At 41.9% G+C, this 19657-nt stretch overlaps 1 protein-coding gene across 3 annotated transcripts in view; it reads left to right on the forward strand.

The window, feature by feature from the left end:
- Positions 1 to 13483, forward strand: part of VWC2 (von Willebrand factor C domain containing 2) — a 63388-nt gene extending 49905 nt beyond the window's left edge. For all 3 annotated transcript variants that reach the window (XM_074893150.1, XM_074893129.1, XM_074893140.1), the window contains exon 4: positions 12929 to 13483. In XM_074893150.1, coding sequence (XP_074749251.1) covers positions 12929 to 13080 — 152 coding nt within the window. In that variant the 3' untranslated portion in view covers positions 13081 to 13483. The remainder of the gene's footprint in view (positions 1 to 12928) is intronic.
- Positions 13484 to 19657: the final 6174 nt, after the last annotated feature.

Consider the following 19657-nt stretch of genomic DNA (forward strand, 5'->3'; position numbering starts at 1 on the left):
AGTGAATCACCCTTCCATCTTCTGGTTTCTTACTCTTCCTACCCCAAAGCATCTCCGTTTGCATCACCCTTACACAAGTCATGAATCAACAACTGACTAAGGGTCATGCAAACGGAAATGAGAGGGAATTAACTTATGATACTCAGTGATGGATTTCCATGTTGCAACTTAAAATATTTAGATTTACTTAGTACCTGGCTGCATTTCTAAACAACTGTCTTTAGATATGGTCCTAAATTGAATATGTGGAGGAACCGGGTCTTAAATTTGCAACTCTGACTTGCTGACAGTTTCTGATCAACAGAATAATAGCTATTATCATCTCAGTCTTTATTCTGTGCAAGACCTTAATAAGGTAAGAAAGTGGTAGGAGCCCATGTCAGAAATTGGGCTGAAACACAAGGAGGGCATCTGTGTACTGGTGAAGGGGATGACCTGTAGGCCAGGCTCATGACTCGTTGTGGCAGCACCTGCCTGAAGGAGGTGCGATGACTTGCCTCGTCCTTTCCCTCCATACACAGAGGCCACAGGTGGCTGGCTTAGACCTGATCCCTTGGTTTTAGCTGGCAAAGTTGGGTGCCGAGTGACTTATCCCCAGGGCTGCGGCTGTGTGGGAGGACAGCACTGGAGTGGGGACCGACATCAGACTTTCCCTGGGTCACATCCTGACAGGCCATCGGAGCAGAGCTGCTCAGGGCACCAGGGGCAGGAAGGGTGTGCTCTCACAGCCACATTTTTCTCTTCAGCTTCCTGAACAGGTACAAAATACAGTCTTTCCAAAGCAAGCTGTCTCAGTGCTGTGTTTCATAACCACCAGGGAAGAATCATTAAAGGGGAAGAAAAGGTAGAATTACTGATTCAGCAGCATGGAGGGCAAAGCATAACACCTCTCTTTTGCTCATAAAAATACCATGATTTTTCTCAGTTGTGGAGTAACCTAGGTGCATCTTAAAGTTGATAAAGAATTTTTTCTTAGGAGAACTTAATATCTCTGTTCTTTAAAGGTATAATTCACATAGTATTACTATCATGTTAAAATAACCAGCAATTACAACTGTATATTTTGTAACTTTTCACACCTAAAGATACTAGTAGTTCATTAGGACTAGTGAATAAACAGGTTCTTTGATTTCCATTCTGAGTCCCATGCACTACACCTGTTTTTTAGAAGTACAGCTTTTTATTTCAAAGAAGCTAACAATTCATGGCAAAGGATGCTTTTAGAATTCATTATATTTTAAAGTGATGTATGACATACTGACAATTATAATTTTTTTTTTGGCATAGATCCCTGTCACTTCTATCCCTGTAATAAAGGGTACTATTTATCTATTTTTAAGAGGCAGATTTTTGGAAACATTCTAATTGACAAAGGTAGAACGGGGAGAGGTGGTCGTCAGTCTTCAGTATATATTAAAGAAAGTCCTTTGTGGATCAGGTTTTTTTATGTTTTAAGTAACAGTTGTGCTGGGATTGGTTTTGGCTGTGTTCTTACCTTTTGTCATGTAACTCAAAGGAAATGGATAAAATGAGCACAACATCACAGATACAGTCCAGAAACTGCCACAGGACCAAAGTCTCCGGGTGTGAAGCTGAGCAGTTCAGATGTGACAGACCACTTCTGTTACTGCACAAACTTTATTCCCTTTCAGAGTCTCAACTTCTGTTCCCCTTTTCTGCAGCTGACAACATTGTTCACAGCTTGTCTGTATGAGAGGGTGTCTGAGACCCTATACCGCTGCTCCTTTGGTGGAGATGCTTTTTTCTAGGTTAGCGTGTTATCACTTCAGCAGCAGATTACCTAGAGAGACATGTTAGGTACATCTGTACAACTGCAACCAGAGCAAAGCAACTCTAGTGAATTTGGATGAGGGGCTAGAAATCTGTCTGTGTAGGCAAGCCCCTAAAACAAAAAACCCCAAAGCATTGGTTATGATGACAAAACCCAAAATAACAACAAAAAAGCCCTTAATAAAACACTTAATTTTGCAAGGGGACTATTTAATTGGAAGAGTTGTCACTGTCTGCTGTGACAGTCTTTCTGGAATTGAATGGTGCTACATTCAGTATTTTGATATGTCGTTCTCAGTAAGAAAGATAATCCCTGATTTAACTGTATTCAGTGTATTTATTCTAAAATGGGGTGAAAAAATGGCTGATGTTTAACTGGTAATTTTTTGTTGGTTTGATTGAATAATCCCTTGTAGCAGTAAGTAGCCACTGGCCATCCTTGTGTACCATATTCTCACTACCCCGTGTTTTATACTGACTGGAAAAATATACTGATTTAGATTCCACTTCATTGCCAAAGCAGCGTTATACTGTACTTTTGTGCCACTAGCTTTCAATTTAGTTGAAGTCTTCAGGGATTTTTCCATCGTAATTCTCAAAATCTCTTCTTTCATTAGCGTCCTGCATTTAGTATGGGTTTCAGGATGCATAGAATCCTGTACATTACTGCCTGAGTTACTGTACACTTCTCAGCAACCTAACTAACCTGCCTGATAGACGCTACAGCCCACCAGTGCTGCAGTGTTTTGGCTAATTAAAATGTGCTTTTAGTTCCAGTATTTGCAAGCAGGTCTCTGATGCATTAAATTACCGACCTGTAGCGCATGCTTTTGGAATTGCAGAGTCTATTTAAATTTACATAATAGTTTTTAGGATAACTTGTTGAGGCATTTCACGTGGCTTGCTTAGTCTGAAGAGTAACCTGATGTTTCCCAGTGTGAAGAATATGACTTATTGCTGAGCAGGTCTTTCACCAGGCCCCCAGTAAACCCACTGAGCCCAGCAGGGTCACTGGGATGAATAAACATCTTAAGAAAGGAAAGGATTAGCCCCGTTAACCTCAGCAGCAGAGCTTTTAAGCCCCCATGCTGCAAGTGCTGGGGCAGGCAGCAGCTCACCCCGCTGAAGCCCACATAATGTCCCACCACCGTTGTCAGTCCGTCTGTCCCCGCAGTGCCTGGCAATGCTTCTGCAGTTTCTGTAACCGAGAGAAAATTTAGCAAGGCATTGCTTTGTTTTCGTAGACATGACCGCCCTCTCTGGGCTTCAGAAATAGTTTCCAAGCAAGTAGCCAATGCTTTTGTTGCATACCCCTGCTCCCATGAAGCTGCTGGGCTCTGCTCCACCAGGAGCATCTCTGCAGGATGCTGCACTGCAGGACATGTCCTGGACCTCTTCTCTTCCAAGCTGGCTTTAGCCCAGGCTGGTTCACCATCTCTGCCCTGGCTGGTGCAGGGGGGTGTGGAGAGCTGCGGGGAGCACAGACGAGCGGCTTTCTGCAAATGTGACACAGGTGAAATCCTGGTACCAGTGGGCAGGGCTGGCGGTGAGATGGGCTGCAGGTGAGCAGCACCAGCCCCGCAGTGTTTCTGTTGTCTGAGGCATCTGATGAGAGTTTTCCCAATGCATTCAAGCCCGGTGTCTCTAATTTCCTAATCACCTGGGTGGTGACTGAGCTGCAAGAAAGCTGAGCGCAAAATTGATGCACGGCTTGCTGGCTTCTAAGTGTTTATATAATTTTCTGTAAGATACACACAATGTTCAGCTCATATCTAATGGATGCTGTTTCTGGGTGGAACACAATATCCCTTTACAAGTCACAGGAGTTTTGAAAATCATTTTAAGTAGAGTACTCAAGTCTTTCTGTATTTTCTCCGATAAAGGAAGTTGTTTGATGTATCTTATTTTTTATGGCACTTGATCCTCCTATTTAATTGGGCCTTTTTATGCTCTGAGGCTGTTTGGCTCATACGGTATTGGATTGTGTAGTGTTCGATGTTCCTTTGCTTCTTTTTGTTCAGTACACAAAAAGCAGATATCTGAAATTCTGCTCTCTGAATACACATGAAAATCCAAGGGGACAGCGGCGGCAGCAGCAGGATTATGGACTGTTCCCTTCCTGCAAGCAATTTCTACCTGTGCAAAAGTAACTGTGCAGCCCTGGTTTTGGTAGCATTTGGCATTGTCATTTCAGGGATGCTAACATCACGGCAAAATGCAAGGTGATGGAGAAGCAGAGCTGGGAGGAAGCAGTGGTGGATAGGATTGGTCCAGTGGCTGTGGTGGCTTCGTTTTGTGTTCTGTGGGATTTTTGGACACTTGTCCAATTTCTAGGACGGAGCCGGAACAAAACATTAATCAATAGTGCTGTCACACATGCTAAATGAAAAAATAAAACAACAGAACTTAATCATAAACAGGGCTTTTGAGTCTCATAAGCAGAATATTAAAACCCAACTCAAAGTAAGATTATAGCTCGTTTTATCTTCCAGATTAAAGCACATTCACACACACATGCGCGCACACAGAGGCACACTTAGACTACAGCAGGTACCGGAGCTTTGATACCCACATTGTCACAGCAGTGCCGCGGAGGACATGATCACCCCTTTTAGTTATGGGAGAACTTCACTGAGCTTTCTTCTGTCTGTCTGCTCACAGCAGATGCTGCTATATCCGTCCTTCTAAATTAGGTGGCAAAATGTTATTTTTAATTGTTTTGCCCTTGGCAGATTTTCTTCCAATCTGTCCGTTCCCAGTGCATCTAACAAAACATGACCCTAACAAAGGGAGGGGTTTTATTATTCTTAAAAGCACCAAGGCTCTATCTAGCATGAACAAAACACTGCTTTCATGAAAGGTAGCACATTGCACACACTGCCTTTTTGTTACTTCCCACAGCAGCTAAGTAAAATCGCAAAATGGATGAATACCTTTATTTTTCTTCTCCCTGTAATATATATATACACATTTACTGGAAGTCTGTTAGGCTATTTACCATGGTTCTCTGGCTGACAGTATATTGAGGCATTGATAAACCACAGAAACAGTACATGGTTCTTCAGGGTCCCAAATTACTCTTAAAATTGCATCTACCTGAATCCTTCTTCTGTAATTGAAAACTCTCTTTTGGACGTGGTTCGGTAGCGTCCAAAGGTACTGAGGCGAGTAAAAGGTTGCACTGGATTGGGAGCAGTCAGATTCATGACGGCAGCAGGGGTGATGAACTTATTTTTGTGAGAGAATGAGAGTCTGCTGTAATCCTAGTCACAGACTACTTTTGCCAGCTGCTTGTTGTGCTTTATCTTCTGAGCTGACGTTTCACAGGAGATAGACATATTTTATATATATACGCATGAGAGGGAAGCAAAATCAAGTCAGGGAGATACAGAGCCTTTAGATGAGATTAGCGATTGGAAGGGCACAAAGTAGGTACCGATACCATCTCTGGAGGAAGTGATTAGATGTGAGAGGGATGAGGGAGGTAATGCCTGTATCTCGAAAATCTTGCTGCTGCGGTGCTATGTGGCAGAGCAGCCTTATTTTGCCTTGCCATGCTGCATTAGCACCTTTCGAAACTCATCTCAATATCCCAGCAGGTGCTCTGCACTGGGAGGGAGGCAGGCGCAGCCACCCTTTATCCATGGCTTGGTCCTTGGCTGTCCTCGCTCCCCGGTGTGACTTCCTGCTGGGGTGTGGAGGAGTCCTTGGTTTTGTGCTGTGGCATTCCAGGTCATCTGCATCAACAGGCAGCTTGAAATGCAGGCAGGGAGCTTGTTGACATCTCTTCTTCCAGCTCCGTGTTTCATTAGTCTCTCTGGCATCTGCAATAGATCCTGGAGGAAGTCTTGAAACGTCAGAAAGAAGAAAGATCTGAAAGGTGGGAGGGAAGGCTTCACTTTCCCTGGCATGTTCCTGAAATTACTGAACAACAGGAACACTCTTGCTGTACATGGAAGATTGTCAAGTAGCATTGCTGTAAAGTGAAACTTTACTGAAATGCAGAAAGGCAGCAGAAGATTTGATTTCAGTGTAATGAAACGTATGTTTTTCTATAAGATTTCTATCTAGTATAAAATTCATAGTGTCATGAAAACGTCAGTTCAACTTTTTCATCAGTGGTCACCACAGAAAGGCATATGTCAGGAATTAGGAGGAAAATGGGAAACAAAACAGGGAATATCACTGTGCTACCGTACAAGCCCATTGTGCTTCTACAACTTGCATGTGGTGCACAGGTGCGGTCCTCACAGCCCAAAAAGGAGGTAGGAGAAGTGGGGAAGGTCTGGGGAGGTCAGCAGGGACAAAGGGGGTGCAGAACCAGCCTCCTCAGGCTGCAGGTGAGGTGATGGGAGGGAAGGGAACATCACACAGGTCTATAAGCTCATGAATGGCACAGCAAAGGGGAGATGGTTGTTACTGCCGCTTCCACGGTGAGGATTAGGGAATACCAAATCTAGGTAGCAGGTGGAAAGCATGAGACAGCAAGTGAAAACTGTTCTACCCTGTGTGCAAGACCTGTGGACCTCCTTACCACCAAGTGCTGTTTATAGGAGTTCAGGAGGATGTTGGAAAGGTTAATCATAAACAAGCCTATTAACTCCATCCATTAACTCAGCACACAGGAGCCATTTACAAAGTCTCTGATTCAGAAAGTGCTGGAAGCGGGGTACGTGTGCTTGCTCTGTCCCTATATACTTCCCTGTGCATCTCCTTTTGGCTGCTGCAGGTGCAGGTGGACCTCCGATCTCACCCAGCACAGCTGTTTCTTATATAATATCATGGTTCTGAAGATACCCAGGATGAAGTGTAGGATCTGTCTTTTCATGTTGTAACCATTGGAAATCTCTCCATGAAATTTGAAAAAAAAAAAAAAAGTAGAAAAAAAATAGAGGTTAAGCTAAATGTTGAGGTTATGTCATTTATGAAGTGCTCAAATACCACAATGATGAATACCATAAAAGTGTCAGGGTAGATGGGACTGCTGTCGGGTACCTTGGAAGTGACCTGTTTGACTGCTGCAAGAAGCTATTAAAAGGGCAGCTATTAGGGAGTTTAGTATAAAGCAGAGCCCAAAGCAGTCTCACATCAAAGTGCTGTATTACAGAGGTTATCACTGTACTTCTAATTGGCGAAAATTTGCCGTGACTTACTCTCCAGGCAAACACATTAACTTGCAGTTGAACAGATTTCTTTGTCCATAATTTGGTTTAACACATGATGAAAACAGTTGATTAAAACACGATTTACCAAATTGCTGTATCTTACATTTTTGAACTGATCAGAACACGTGCTCATGCAAAAGCAAGGGCAGGCTGCAGAGGAAACCGGCACAACTCTGTAGCGTACAGCTGTGGTTTTGTGGAAGGAGAGGAGGAGAAGCTTCAGAGAGCCTCTTGTGAGGTTGTCAAGGTTACAGGTGCTATTGCTTCTGTAGGTGAGTGGCTTGGGCATTCTCTGCTGATAATTAGTAACGGCTGTTTTCTTCCCAGATAACAAAATTTGCATTTTAATTAGATTGTTGCTTTTGTCAACACTGAAGCATAACACAGAAGTCATTGGAAGCTTTTCACAGGACCAGTGTAAGGACTTTGAAAAAAAATTACAATAGCAGCATTTACCCCAATAATATTTTTAAACTCTTTTAGTTTTAAGCATTTAAGAGGTGAGGATCTCATTATAAACTCTCAATAAATTAACCACCAAATATTCTGTGGTGGGTTGACCCTGGCTGGATGCCAGATGCCCACCAAAGCTGCTCCATCACTCCCCTCTTCAGCTGGACAGAGAAAATCAACTAAAGGCTCATGGGTTCAAATAAGAACAGGGAGAAATCACTCACCAATTACTGTCATGGGCAAAACAAATTTAACTTGGGGAAATTAGTTTAATTTCTTACCAATCAAATCAGCATAGGATAAAGAGGAATAAAACCAAATCTTAAAAACACCCCACCCCTCCTTTCTTCCGGTGCAGGGGGATGGGGAATGTGGAATTGTGGTCAGTTGATCACCTGTTGTCTCTGCTGCTCCTTCCTCCCCAGGGGGAGGACTCCTCACACTCTTCCCTTGCTCCAGCATGGGGTCCCTCCCATGGGGTACGGTGCAGTCCTTCAGGAACAGACTGCTCCAGTGTGGGTCCCCCACAGGGTCACAAGTCCTGCCAGCAAACCTGCTCCAGCGTGGGCTCCTCTCTCCATGGGTCCACAGGTCCTGCCAGGAGCCTGCTCCAGCGTGGGCTTCCCGTAGGGTCACAGACTCTGGGCATCTAACTGTTCCAGCGTGGGGTCCTCCATGGGCTGCAGATGGATATCTGCTCCACTGTTAACCTGAAGGGCACAACCTGCCTCACAGAATCACAGAATCATCTAAGTTGGAAAAGACCTTTGAAGATCATCCAGTCCAACCATTAACCTAACATTACACAGTTCCCAACTACACCATATCCCGCAGTGCTATGTCGACCCTACTCTTAAACACCTCCAGGGATGGGGATTCCACCAACTCCCTGGGCAGCCCATTCCAACGCCTAACAACCCGTTCTGTAAAGAAATACTTCCTAATATCCAGCCTAAACCTTCCCTGGTGCAACTTGAGGCCATTCCCTCTTGTCCTATCACTTGTTACTCGGTTAAAGAGACTCATCCCCAGCTCTCTGCAACCTCCTTTCAGGTAGTTGTAGAGGGCGATGAGGTCTCCCCTCAGCCTCCTCTTCTCCAGACTGAACAACCCCAGTTCCCTCAGCCGCTCCTCGTACGACATGTGCTCCAGACCCTTCACCAGCTTCGTTGCCCTTCTCTGGACACGCTCGAGTCATTCAATGTCCTTTTTGTAGTGAGGGGCCCAAAACTGAACACAGTAATCGAGGTGCGGCCTCACCAGTGCCGAGTACAGGGGTAAGATCACTTCCCTGTCCCTGCTGGCCACGCTATTTCTGATACAAGCCAGGATGCCATTGGCCTTCTTGGCCACCTGGGCACACTGCTGGCTCATGTTCAGCCGGCTGTCAATCAAGCCTCACCATGGTCTGCACCATGGGCTGCAGGGGAATCTCTGCTCTGGCACATGGAGCACCTCCTCCCCCTCCTTCTCCACTGACCTGGGTGTCTGCAGGGTTGTTTCTCACATATTCTCACTCCTCTCTCCTGGCTGCAATTTTTTCCTCTTTCTTAAATACGTTATCCCAGAGGCATTACCACTGTTGTTGGTGGGCTCGGCCTTGGCCAGCAGCGGGTCTGTCTTGGAACTGGCTGGCATCGGTGCTGTCAGACATAGGTGAAGCTTCTAGCAGCTTCTCACAGAAGCCACCCCTGTATCCCCCCCTGCTACCAGAACCTTGCCACACAAACCCAATACATATGACTTCCTAGTTCCTTAGATCCCAGTATAAATGTTGCTTTTGGAAGGTAGAATTCACTGTTTTGGATGCAGGGAGGCCGAGAGCTGCGTGCCAATCTGGTGCTCAGTGTGAGAACTGAGGATTTGCACTGAACTCGCTGCTTTGAGACATCGCTGAGATGACAGCAACTGTGCCTTAGCCCTAGGAAAGAAATCTCTGCTGATCCCAGCATGGTATGGCTCTAGCGGAGTCTGACAGTGCCAGTATATACTTTAGGAAAACAAATTATGTCGTGGTAGATTTCAAGCTGCACTCAGAATTGGTACAATATGTCATATTGAATTTTCTGCCAGATTTAAGAGTGATATGGCAGGATCTTCATCTACTGTGGAGATGTGCAGCACTGCTGACTTCCTTAGAGCTATATAAGTGTATACAGTTGGGGATGGGGCCCAGGAGGTTTATACTATAGATCAAAGAAACTCAAACAAGCCACTGCTGCACTGAACGAGTACTGGGTGCTGAAGTTGGGGGGAGTAGTGGTGTTACCAAGCAGGAGCTCAGAAAGCAGGCAGCCTGCTTTGTAGATCAAGGAGAAGAGATTCACTGCTCCTGCAACAGCAACATCTAGTCAGAAAGCCCACCACTGCTTTGGAGTTGGAACAGCCCTGATTTACTTGGAAATGCTTTTCATGTGCTAAGTCAGGTAATTTTGCAAACTTTTTAAAAAAAACTCAAAAATGTCTCGCCCTTTGTGATGGGAAGCTGCAAATCTTGCTAAATCAATATAAACTGCCCAGTTTTAAGTAAAGCTGTAGTTTCAGCAAGTGCCATGCCTTTAGGGCAGCTTATCCATACTGAATGTGGAGGATACACATGCTTCTGCTTCCCTCTGGTAAGGGAGACTGAGAAAATGGCACTCTGAGTCTGCATAAGCATTTGTGTGCCCGCTCTGCCTGTAAATCTGGTTTCTGCAACTGCTTCTCAGATGAAAAGGAAAGGGATGAGTGTCGCCTGCTTGGTTGAAAGAGAGCCACAGGACACCAAGAGCCAGGACTAGCTCACACAGCTTCAAAATTGAATGAGGTTTGGGGTGAAGCTCAGGTTGTTTTTTTCCCTAGAATAAGTCTGAGGGTTCGGAGAAATGATATAAGGAGAGCTGTGGAATTATTTTTCCGTGTTTGGACACTATATTGTACTGACATTTATGTGCATGGTGTTGCAGTAATACAGTCAGTTCAGCCTTTTCATTGATGACCTTTTCTGTAACATTAACCATAATACTGTGCACACGCAATATTGCAAAGAAAAAGATGAGGCAAGGATGCCAGTTGACTGTTGCCAGTCTAAGTACTCTATAGGATTTGCAGTTACAGTAATGATAGGTGCAAATGCAGAACCAGAAAATAGGCAACTTTTTATAGAAAAGTTGCTTGATACTAAAAAAATATTTGTGGCTGTCATTTATTTTTGTAGGGTCCCTTTCTCAAGGAGGTGGTTATTGCTGTCCTGTAGATTTACCAAAGCAATGACTTTGCCCCATATTAAGTAGTTTAACAATTTAGGGCTAACTTATATCTCTACATTTAATAACTTTCTGATGTAAGAAGGACTCGTCACGCATAGCATTAAGGTGCTACTAATTGTGAATGGAGGCATTTACATTCTGAATCCTAGTGAATATATTACGTGTGTTGCACTGTTTTTACTTCATTCCCTGGTTGGGTTTTATAACCAAGTATAGCCTGTAACATTTACTTTCCCAGAATGAAATAAATCCTGCACAGGGGATTGACATCACTTTAGTTCCTCTTGTGCCTTTTACATAGTGTTTAAATTTCAAGTGGTCTTGTAGGTTTCATACAAATTCTCCATGGAAAGTAGTTTCTGCTTTTAGTATTTTAACTCTTTATATCATATAGCTTTGTAAATCATGGGGCTATTACAGGCCAGCATGTAAAACATTCAGGTGTCTTTACCTAATGTGGGGGTGAACCCATCTTGGGATGAAAGTCTATTAGCTGCAAGAAGAATATGGTATTTAACTGATTTGAGTTAATTAGAATTAATAGATTTGCATTGAAATCTTTTGAAGTTCCACTGAGGACAGCATAGTTGATAATGCTGCTTTATCTCAGTTGAAAGCTAGGGCACCCCGAAGCCTTCCTTCCTGTGTTGTCCAGCCCAGTGATACTTTTCATGGACAGCCTGAGGGGGCTTCAAACCCAAAACTATCACAGTAACATTAGGTTAGTAAAGCAGGTAATTTTATATGAGATACGCTGGTTTTTGCTATCCATTCTGCATCCAAGTGAATGGGCAAGAAGCCACCCAAAACTGCAGAAGAAGCCACATGTTAGAGATACTTGTCAACAGTCAGTCCTAAAATAAAATACTGGCTTAAACACTCAGAGGATTAATGGGTAGGACTTGGTGAAGCAAATTTCTGCAGGTCTTGCAGGTCTCTTCTAGAGGGTAACTCTTCAGTGAGGAAAGGCCTTCAATGTTGTCAACTTGGCATCTGATTCTCAGGCTGCTGTGTCAGTACACAAGCACATAACCTGATCCAAAGAGATAACTATTAAAATTGATTGGTGAACTATTTGATTTGTGCTTTAGAATGTGCAGCATGCCCCTACCTTTGGTTTTCAGAGGAAGCACTTAAAAAAGTAAATACATTTCCTTAGAAGGAGAAGCCATACTGTTTGGCTTAGGTCCTAGAGTACACCCTGGCAATGGAAGACTGAGCCTCACCTGTGATTTACTTACTTGTGTGGCAAACAGGTTGGCAGTCAATAAGCATTTTGCACGCCCATTTTGTTGCAAGATTTTCAGCTGTATCAGATCAATATATGCTGGCCCCTAGTGCCCGTCCTATCCTGATGGATATGGTACCAAAGTGCTGTTGAGTGGCCAGGCTCTGCCTGAGCAGCTGTTGTGTGTGCTTAGTGAATGGAAGGGCCAGGTTCCCCTGAGGACATGGCAGTGTGTAGATAGGAGATGGTTGGTAGGGTTTAGTGCTGCTTTACAAGTGTGTGTGGATTCTCAACGCAGAAATAGACTTCCCCTGTAACAGAACTGTAGATAATACAGCACTTGCAGCCTTCTGTGGCAGAGAGATGCAAGGATGTCACCTTTTGAAAGAACCAGATTTGTCTTGTGAATACTGTGCTGGTGGGTTGTTCTCCTGCCTCATCCTTGGAAATGAAGTTATTTCAGTGTACTATTAAAAGGGGTTTGTAGACTTGCTGACTTACATTTTATACACAAAAAGCGTCTTCATTCAGAAGAGGCTGGAGCTACTCCATTTTAGTGGAAAAGGACTATTTTCTCATGAAATGGAAAATAAACTAATCTGATACTTTGATTACTAAACAAAATACAATGCTTGTTTCCAATGGAAAAAAAGTAATAGCATTTATAATCTGCTCTCTAGTAGCCTACAGTGGCACTGTTGCATTATCAATACCTGGCTTTTTCTCTAGCTTAAATCTGTGTTCGTCTGCATCGTCAGTTTGTGCCCAGGTCTCTGTCACAGTCGCATGTTTCACAGAAAGGCTTTATTGCACCTTCCCTGTGGAAGGCAGGACAGTCCATACTGAAAACATCCAGCCACATCAAGGGCAGTGTCCTGGCTCTCTTTGCTGCTGTTACACCTTGTGCACAATGCTCACATTTGTTTAATGTGACCAGCATTAGTCACTTCATGTTAGGTTTTCTGTGCTCGAGACTAAAACTGAACTATGCTGGATTACAGTGTGCCATGGGTATTGCATAATAAACTCTTTTCTTTTTTTAGGCCCGAACTGCTTTGCAGAAACCATTGTCATTCCAGCAGGCCGGGAGGTGAAAACTGATGAATGCACTATATGTCACTGTACTTACGAAGAAGGCACTTGGAGAATTGAACGGCAAGCTATGTGCACTAGACATGAATGCAAACAAATATAGGAAATCAACAAATCTAAGTACTTTTCGTGGTTTTTATAAAATATCTCACAGCAGTGAGCACCCTAGATGACCCAGGAAAGTCTGAAGGAGAAGATTCTGATGAGGAGCAAAGAATAAAATATTGATATTTTGTTTTTCAAAGTAAAATAATACTGCAAGGCAAAGAAGTGCATATATTTAAAACGTTTGGACATAAGAATACCTGTCTTAATAAATGTGTTATTTTCACAGTGAGTACACTAAAATACACTCTATAAAATATTCTATGTATTTCTATAATACCATTATAGAGCTTAAAAATAAATGTTTTATATAGACAATACAGATGAAAGTACTGTATCGTTGCCTGACCTGTTGTACACACACACCATGGCTAAAACATTACATTTCTATTCTAGTTTCATCATATGAGGGTTTTCTTGGGGGTTTTTTGGTGGGTTTTGTTTTGTTTTTTTGCTTATTTTCAGTTTAGTGGGCCAGGAAAGAGCCAGCATATGACAAAACATTGACGTTCTTGCTTTTGAAAAAATGGAATAGAATATGCTTTCAGAGAACATGTGCTTATTTAGGAATATTGCTGTAGTGTAGAAGTGGGTCAACTCCTTCTTTTAGTTCTACCAGTGCACATCTACTGGTCCATGGCCAAGATAACTTGGAGCAGTGGGTAATACAAAACTGGTCTCTCTTAGCTGTTGTTATAAAAAATTAACTAGACAAAATCAGTTCCTCATACTCAATTCAGACATAGCACATTTCAGCAGGAAAAATTCCTCTGTGGTGTAAACAACATAGCATCACCCAGCTGATGGAAATGATGGTAAGTAACCACACAGCATTGCTGATGTAATGCATAGTGGATGTGGACAAGTGCAGCTTGGAAGGGCTAGAGCAGCCAAACAAGCCTCCACTGATGTGGCTCCATGTTGTTAATCCATAGATAGGAGAGCTGGTTAGTAGCTGTGCCATTCCTAGACCCTGCTCTTGCCAACTTGCTGGTGCTGGTTCAACTCTTTTGGTTCTTTCTGGCAGTCTGTATGGGTCTGTGACACTCTCTGTTGAGGAACAAGGTTTTGAACCAATTCTTTGAATCCATCAAAGGATTTCTAGCACAGAAGCTGACCCAGACTACATGTGAGGTGAATCACATCTCCCTGCTTCAGCCACCAACAGCCTTTGCTTAGATTCATTTTGGTTTTAGTTTAGTTTATCACCAACTCTTACGTTACATCTGCTTTGAAGACCTGTTAAGGCAACGGCTCAAGAAAACACTTAAATGTGGGCTTAACTTTAAGCTTTTGCTAGAGACTTAATGAATCAGTATCTAAAACCAGAAGACTATTGCTTAAATTCCCACCTACCCTTTTCTACCTTCTCCTGTGGTGTGACTTGGTTATCAGGTTTGCATCCATACCAAGTATGATTTTCTGGTACTCCTGAAGACCATAGGACTGTTACCAGTGACTTCAGTGGATCCCAGTTATCACCTCACGTCTGTATTTTGAGCATGTGTCTGTCTATCACTGGGCATTATTTTCCCCAGTGATGGTATGGGAGAGGAAGAGGAGTGACAGAATCAGAAATCAAGGAACTGTCTTTTACCCAGCCAGTCCTCTGGTAAAGTCATGCATGGTATGAGGGAGAGACAGATCATTGGATTTAAATTGTTTTAAATCACACAGAAATCAAGTAAATAATAACTTTCCCTGAAGTGGATGTGTACATATGTAAACATTGTCCTGGAAATGTTGTTCTCCAGTACCTGGAATGCCTAGCAGGGATACAGGACTTGCAACTCAGTCTGGGACTGCCTTTCCAAATAGGCTGCTTAGTGTCTTCTTTAAGAGACACATGTGTTGTTATTACTATGAGAGACTCAGAATTTGTGTCTTTCAATGTGTGGCCATAATGTTTAAGTTTTTGGAAATCTCACCTCAGACTAGTCACCCTTTGCTTCTCCTTCACTGGAGTTTCCTGTTAAGCCTTCTACTGTTTCCCAGGGCTTGAATTACTGTTCTTTTTGGAAGTTCTGTCTTTACTGAAGTAGTGAATGAAAAGTTAAAGGATATTTTAGTGTGTGTTTCTAGTATAGCTTTTATAAATATTTTCTATTTCACATTTTTTTCCAAAATATTTTTCTGTCTTTCAGTTCTGGTTCCAACATATTAATGTCATCTTCACTGTAGTAATCGGTTAGTCCTTTCCCAATTTGTACGGAATTTCCTGGGCAAATTAATCTTGAGCTAATCACCCAGCTCTGTGGGTGTTTTCTTAAAGAAATTATATTTTGAGATATAATTATCTTTGGTTTTGAGAAATAAACCAAGTCTTCTGAGATTTATTTTTTTTTTTTTAAATGTAGTGAGGTAGAAGTCATAATGAGCTTTGGAACTTCTTCATGCTGAGATCACTGGCCACATACAGCTTTGGCCTGTGTATTACCACATGAGAGCTCTTTGGTTATACCTGAGATGGGGAAATGGGCTGAGTGACTCTTCTTGGGCAGATCTCACCAGCTTCACCCAATTGTGGAACCACGCTGGCATCCAGTGTGTGGTGGGTCAACCCTGGTAGGTAGCTAAGCACCACACAGCCACTCACACCCCCACCACCCACCTCCAGTGGGACAGGAGAAAAGAAACGAAGAGTAAAAGCAAGAAAACTCATGGGTCAAGATGAAAATAATTTTATAAGTGGAGAAGTAGAAGCAAAAAGAAAAAAACAAAAGAAGTGATGTAACGGTAATCACTCACCACCTCTCATGGGCAGAGCAGTGTGGATAGCCAGTTCCCAAGCAAAAGGTAGCTAACTACCCAAACCTCGCTCCTCTCCATTGTACTGCTGAGCAGGACGTTATATGGCATGGAATAGCTCTTTGGTTAGTTCGGGTCACCTGCCTGGTTGTGTCCCCTCCCAAGCTCTTGCGCACCCCCACAGTACTCACTGGGGGTGAGTGAGAAACAGAGAAGACCTTTACGCTGTGCACACACTGTTCAGCAGTTGCCAAAATGCTGATGTGTTATCAGCATTGTTGTGATCACAAATGTACAGGAGATCACTGTACCACCTACTGTGAAAAATAACTCCATCTCAGACAGACCCAGTACATGGTGATGCCGCCAGCAACCCCTGCACAGAGGCAAACACACCAGAAGACCCTGAGAGCCAAACTCCAACGGGTGACTGCATCTAGCACTGTGGGAGCCTTCGGCAATGGAGCTGGGGAACCGAGATTTGCAGTCTGCTGCATAATGTCACTGCACATAGAGGCTTAAAACAGAAACCTTCCTTTCTCTTTTACAGGAGTGGAAAATGAAAATGTGAAAATTAAAAGATTTAAAGTTAAAAATTAGCCATTATGGAATGCACTTGGAAGTCATTCACCTTTAAGTGGCCACATGTACTTATCTAAATGTTATGATTTGGTCATGTAATATACCTGTTTATATTTTACCTTAAAAAGTAAGAGAAAAGCCATCTGCATCATTTCCAGTGAACCAAACTCCAGAGAATATTGGCTTTCCTACTGAAGCCTAGGTACTCAGCTGGTTTTTGCTTCAGTGCAAACAGTTTTATGCATCCTGCATATGAGGAGTTCTTCAGCTTTGCAGGTGGGTTGTGTCTATAAAAGCTGTATTTCCAGACACACTGATAGCTCATGAATAATTTTGTATTTGAAGGTCTGTTGCTTGGATAATGAATATTCTTCTCAGATGTTCTTATGTAGCTAGCTGCATTGGCATGAATATGAGATTTCTGCTTCTACTTCACTTGCTTTTGCTTATTTCCCAGTTGAAATCAAGACAAATTAGATCTTGGTTTGGCCTCGTCCATTCTTGTCGGAGTGCACTATACATGAATTTGGCCTCAAACCTGTGTAAGTAGGTGCCTGAAGAGATGATATTCTAGATGGTTTCGGGTAATTAGAAAATTGCACAGTTAGTGTGAAGTAGGATTCTTTATACTACTCATTCAAACCACAAAAATGGAAATGCTGGTATTCACTTAAATACTTATGTGAGATTTAAAAGGGAAAAGGGGAAAAAGAGGAAAGATATAAGACACAGAGAAGCTGAGCGTTATGATAGGAATGTTCAAAAAAAGAAAAGCATAGCTACAATGTCATACAGGTATTTCATAGGGAGATTTTCAACAACTATCATAAGGAAAGTAAATGAGAAATCTATTTGGGAACAAATTGAAATACAGGAAATTCTGGTTGGAGATAAAAAAAAACCCACCATACAGTAAAGGTGACTGAATACTGGAGGATGTTGCCAGAGATGTCATAGAGTCTCCATCCTTGAGGATGGTCAAAATCTGACTGGACACGGCCCTGAGCAGCCTGCTGAACAAGGTGTTCAGCAAGGTGTTGGACTAGATGATCTCCAGAGGTGTAAAACTGAAAGCCTGGTGTAAATGACATTGAATTGAAGTCTTTAATACAAATAAGAAAGAAAAAGATATGATGAAAGGTTCCCTCACTTTGGAAAACAATCTCTTCTGTTCTTATATGGTGTAATATAAACTATACTGTCATGATTGTAAAGTATTTGATGTTTCTTTTGATGGTAACTTTAATATCTAAAGTATGATAGCTCCATAATACATAGGAGGCTTTGAAAGGCACGTATTATTTAAGAATCTAGTGCAATCCAACTAAACGCTCCATTTATTCCTCTTATCAGGCAATGAATTTTCTTCACAGCCTGTGTTACCATGGGTTTTCTGTCTGCAAAAATACACCTTCTGCCCTGTATTCCTGCTGCATTAAAAACAAAATACAAACTGGGGAGACAGCATTGAACTGAATATCACAGACTATTTTTCTGGCTTTCCAAGAATTCCAATTTTTCATCACTTTTTGATATAAGTGAGTACTACTTCAGAAAGTTTATAACTTGTTCAGTTTTAAGAAGACAGCCACTCCTTCCCAGAATCCTCTTTCCTCTTAAAAAAGGCTTACACTCAACCACACCAAAAATGTAAATTTTCAGTCTTTTGAAATGTCATATTAAACAACTCCCATTATAGCAGAGAAAAAATAAACGCAACCTAGTATGTTTTTCCAATTGCTCATATATAATATGTGCCTCATCCATTTTATATGCTTTTAAAACAAACACGGGAAAAACTCCAAATTTGCATGTCAATTATCAGTTACAGAGAAGTCTAAAGGTTTTGTTGTTTACCTGTTGAGGCTATGTGGAAATACTGATATGGAATATTAGTTAATCAGTAATAGGAAAACACTGACATAATTAGGAGCACAAAAGCTGATGTTCAAAAACAATCAACTCAACCTACCAGAAATATTTGTTACGCTGGTCATGTTAGGTTCATTTGAGGCTATTAGCTAATAGTAATGCTACTTCTGTAACACTTTAACAGTTTCCTGCATTTAAAAAGATCATTGCTTTTAAGAAATATACAGCATAATTAAAGCTATTGTTGAATAGGCAGACTATAGTAATGAAATAGCAGGTTAATCTTCTTGAATATGTATAATCTATTAATCATAAATGTTAAGTTTGCCACTTACATTCGTCAGTAATCTTGTCAATTTAGTAGAACTCAAGAGGTTAGCCTGCTTCATGTTTCTTTGGCAAAAAGGGAAAAATACCACATAAAACAGTAAGCCCTCCAGTTCCAGCAGATTTTGCACCGTAGAGCGCTGCTGCAGGTTTTGAACAAACTGCAGGACCATCTGCAAGAGTGGAGTGTGCTGAGTGTTTCTGTGTGCAGAGATTTTGCCTCGTGGCAAAGAGGTGAATTTATGAAAAATGGTGAAAACAGGAATGCAAATATCAGTTCACATGCAGTGTGGAAAAATAGCAAACACATAGGAGATGTAACATGAGGAAATTAAAGCATGTTTAACATGTAATTATTTGGGGAATGGAAAAACATGGAAACTTTTTTCCATGGTTTTATACACAAAGAAATTTCTTTCTTCTGGCTCCAACCATACAAGAGTAAACCTAAAATATTTTAGCAGCAAGAGATGTATATTTGTATACATACACCATGTATGTACTGACAAATGAGAATTCTTTTCTTGGTTAAGCCAGAATAAACCAAGAGTAATTTAGAAGCCAAGGTGAATGCTGTTACCTGAGATCAGGGTTTCTTCCACAGATTGCACCTATAATAAAGCATCTGTACTTGACTGCAATCAGTAAGGAGAGATAACATTCAGAAATACTTGTGTAAAGTGCTTTGGTTCATAGTAGGCAGAATTAAAGACAAACATTTATACCACTTATTTTGCTTTTTCCAGTAAGCCTTAAAGGGTGTGCAAACTTTGTGAATTAAAGTGAATTTCACCTATCAGGAGGACCAAAAAACATTGTTTCTATACTCTGCCAAAATCCATAAATGTATGCATGGAGAAGAAAGTCGATACTCTAGTGTGTATAATACCCCAGTGAAAACTACATCAGCTTTAGAATTCTCCCTCAAAGTACAGATACAATTCTCTAAATGCCTTTAACTGATGAAATGGTCTGCCAGCCAGAGCTGTTTCTGATGTGCAACAGGAAGATAAATATATAAAAATGTCAAAATGCTGCTTAATCTG

The sequence above is a fragment of the Strix uralensis genome, chromosome 1 (assembly GCF_047716275.1).
Source record: "Strix uralensis isolate ZFMK-TIS-50842 chromosome 1, bStrUra1, whole genome shotgun sequence".
In the NCBI taxonomy this organism is placed as follows: Eukaryota; Metazoa; Chordata; class Aves; order Strigiformes; family Strigidae; genus Strix; species Strix uralensis.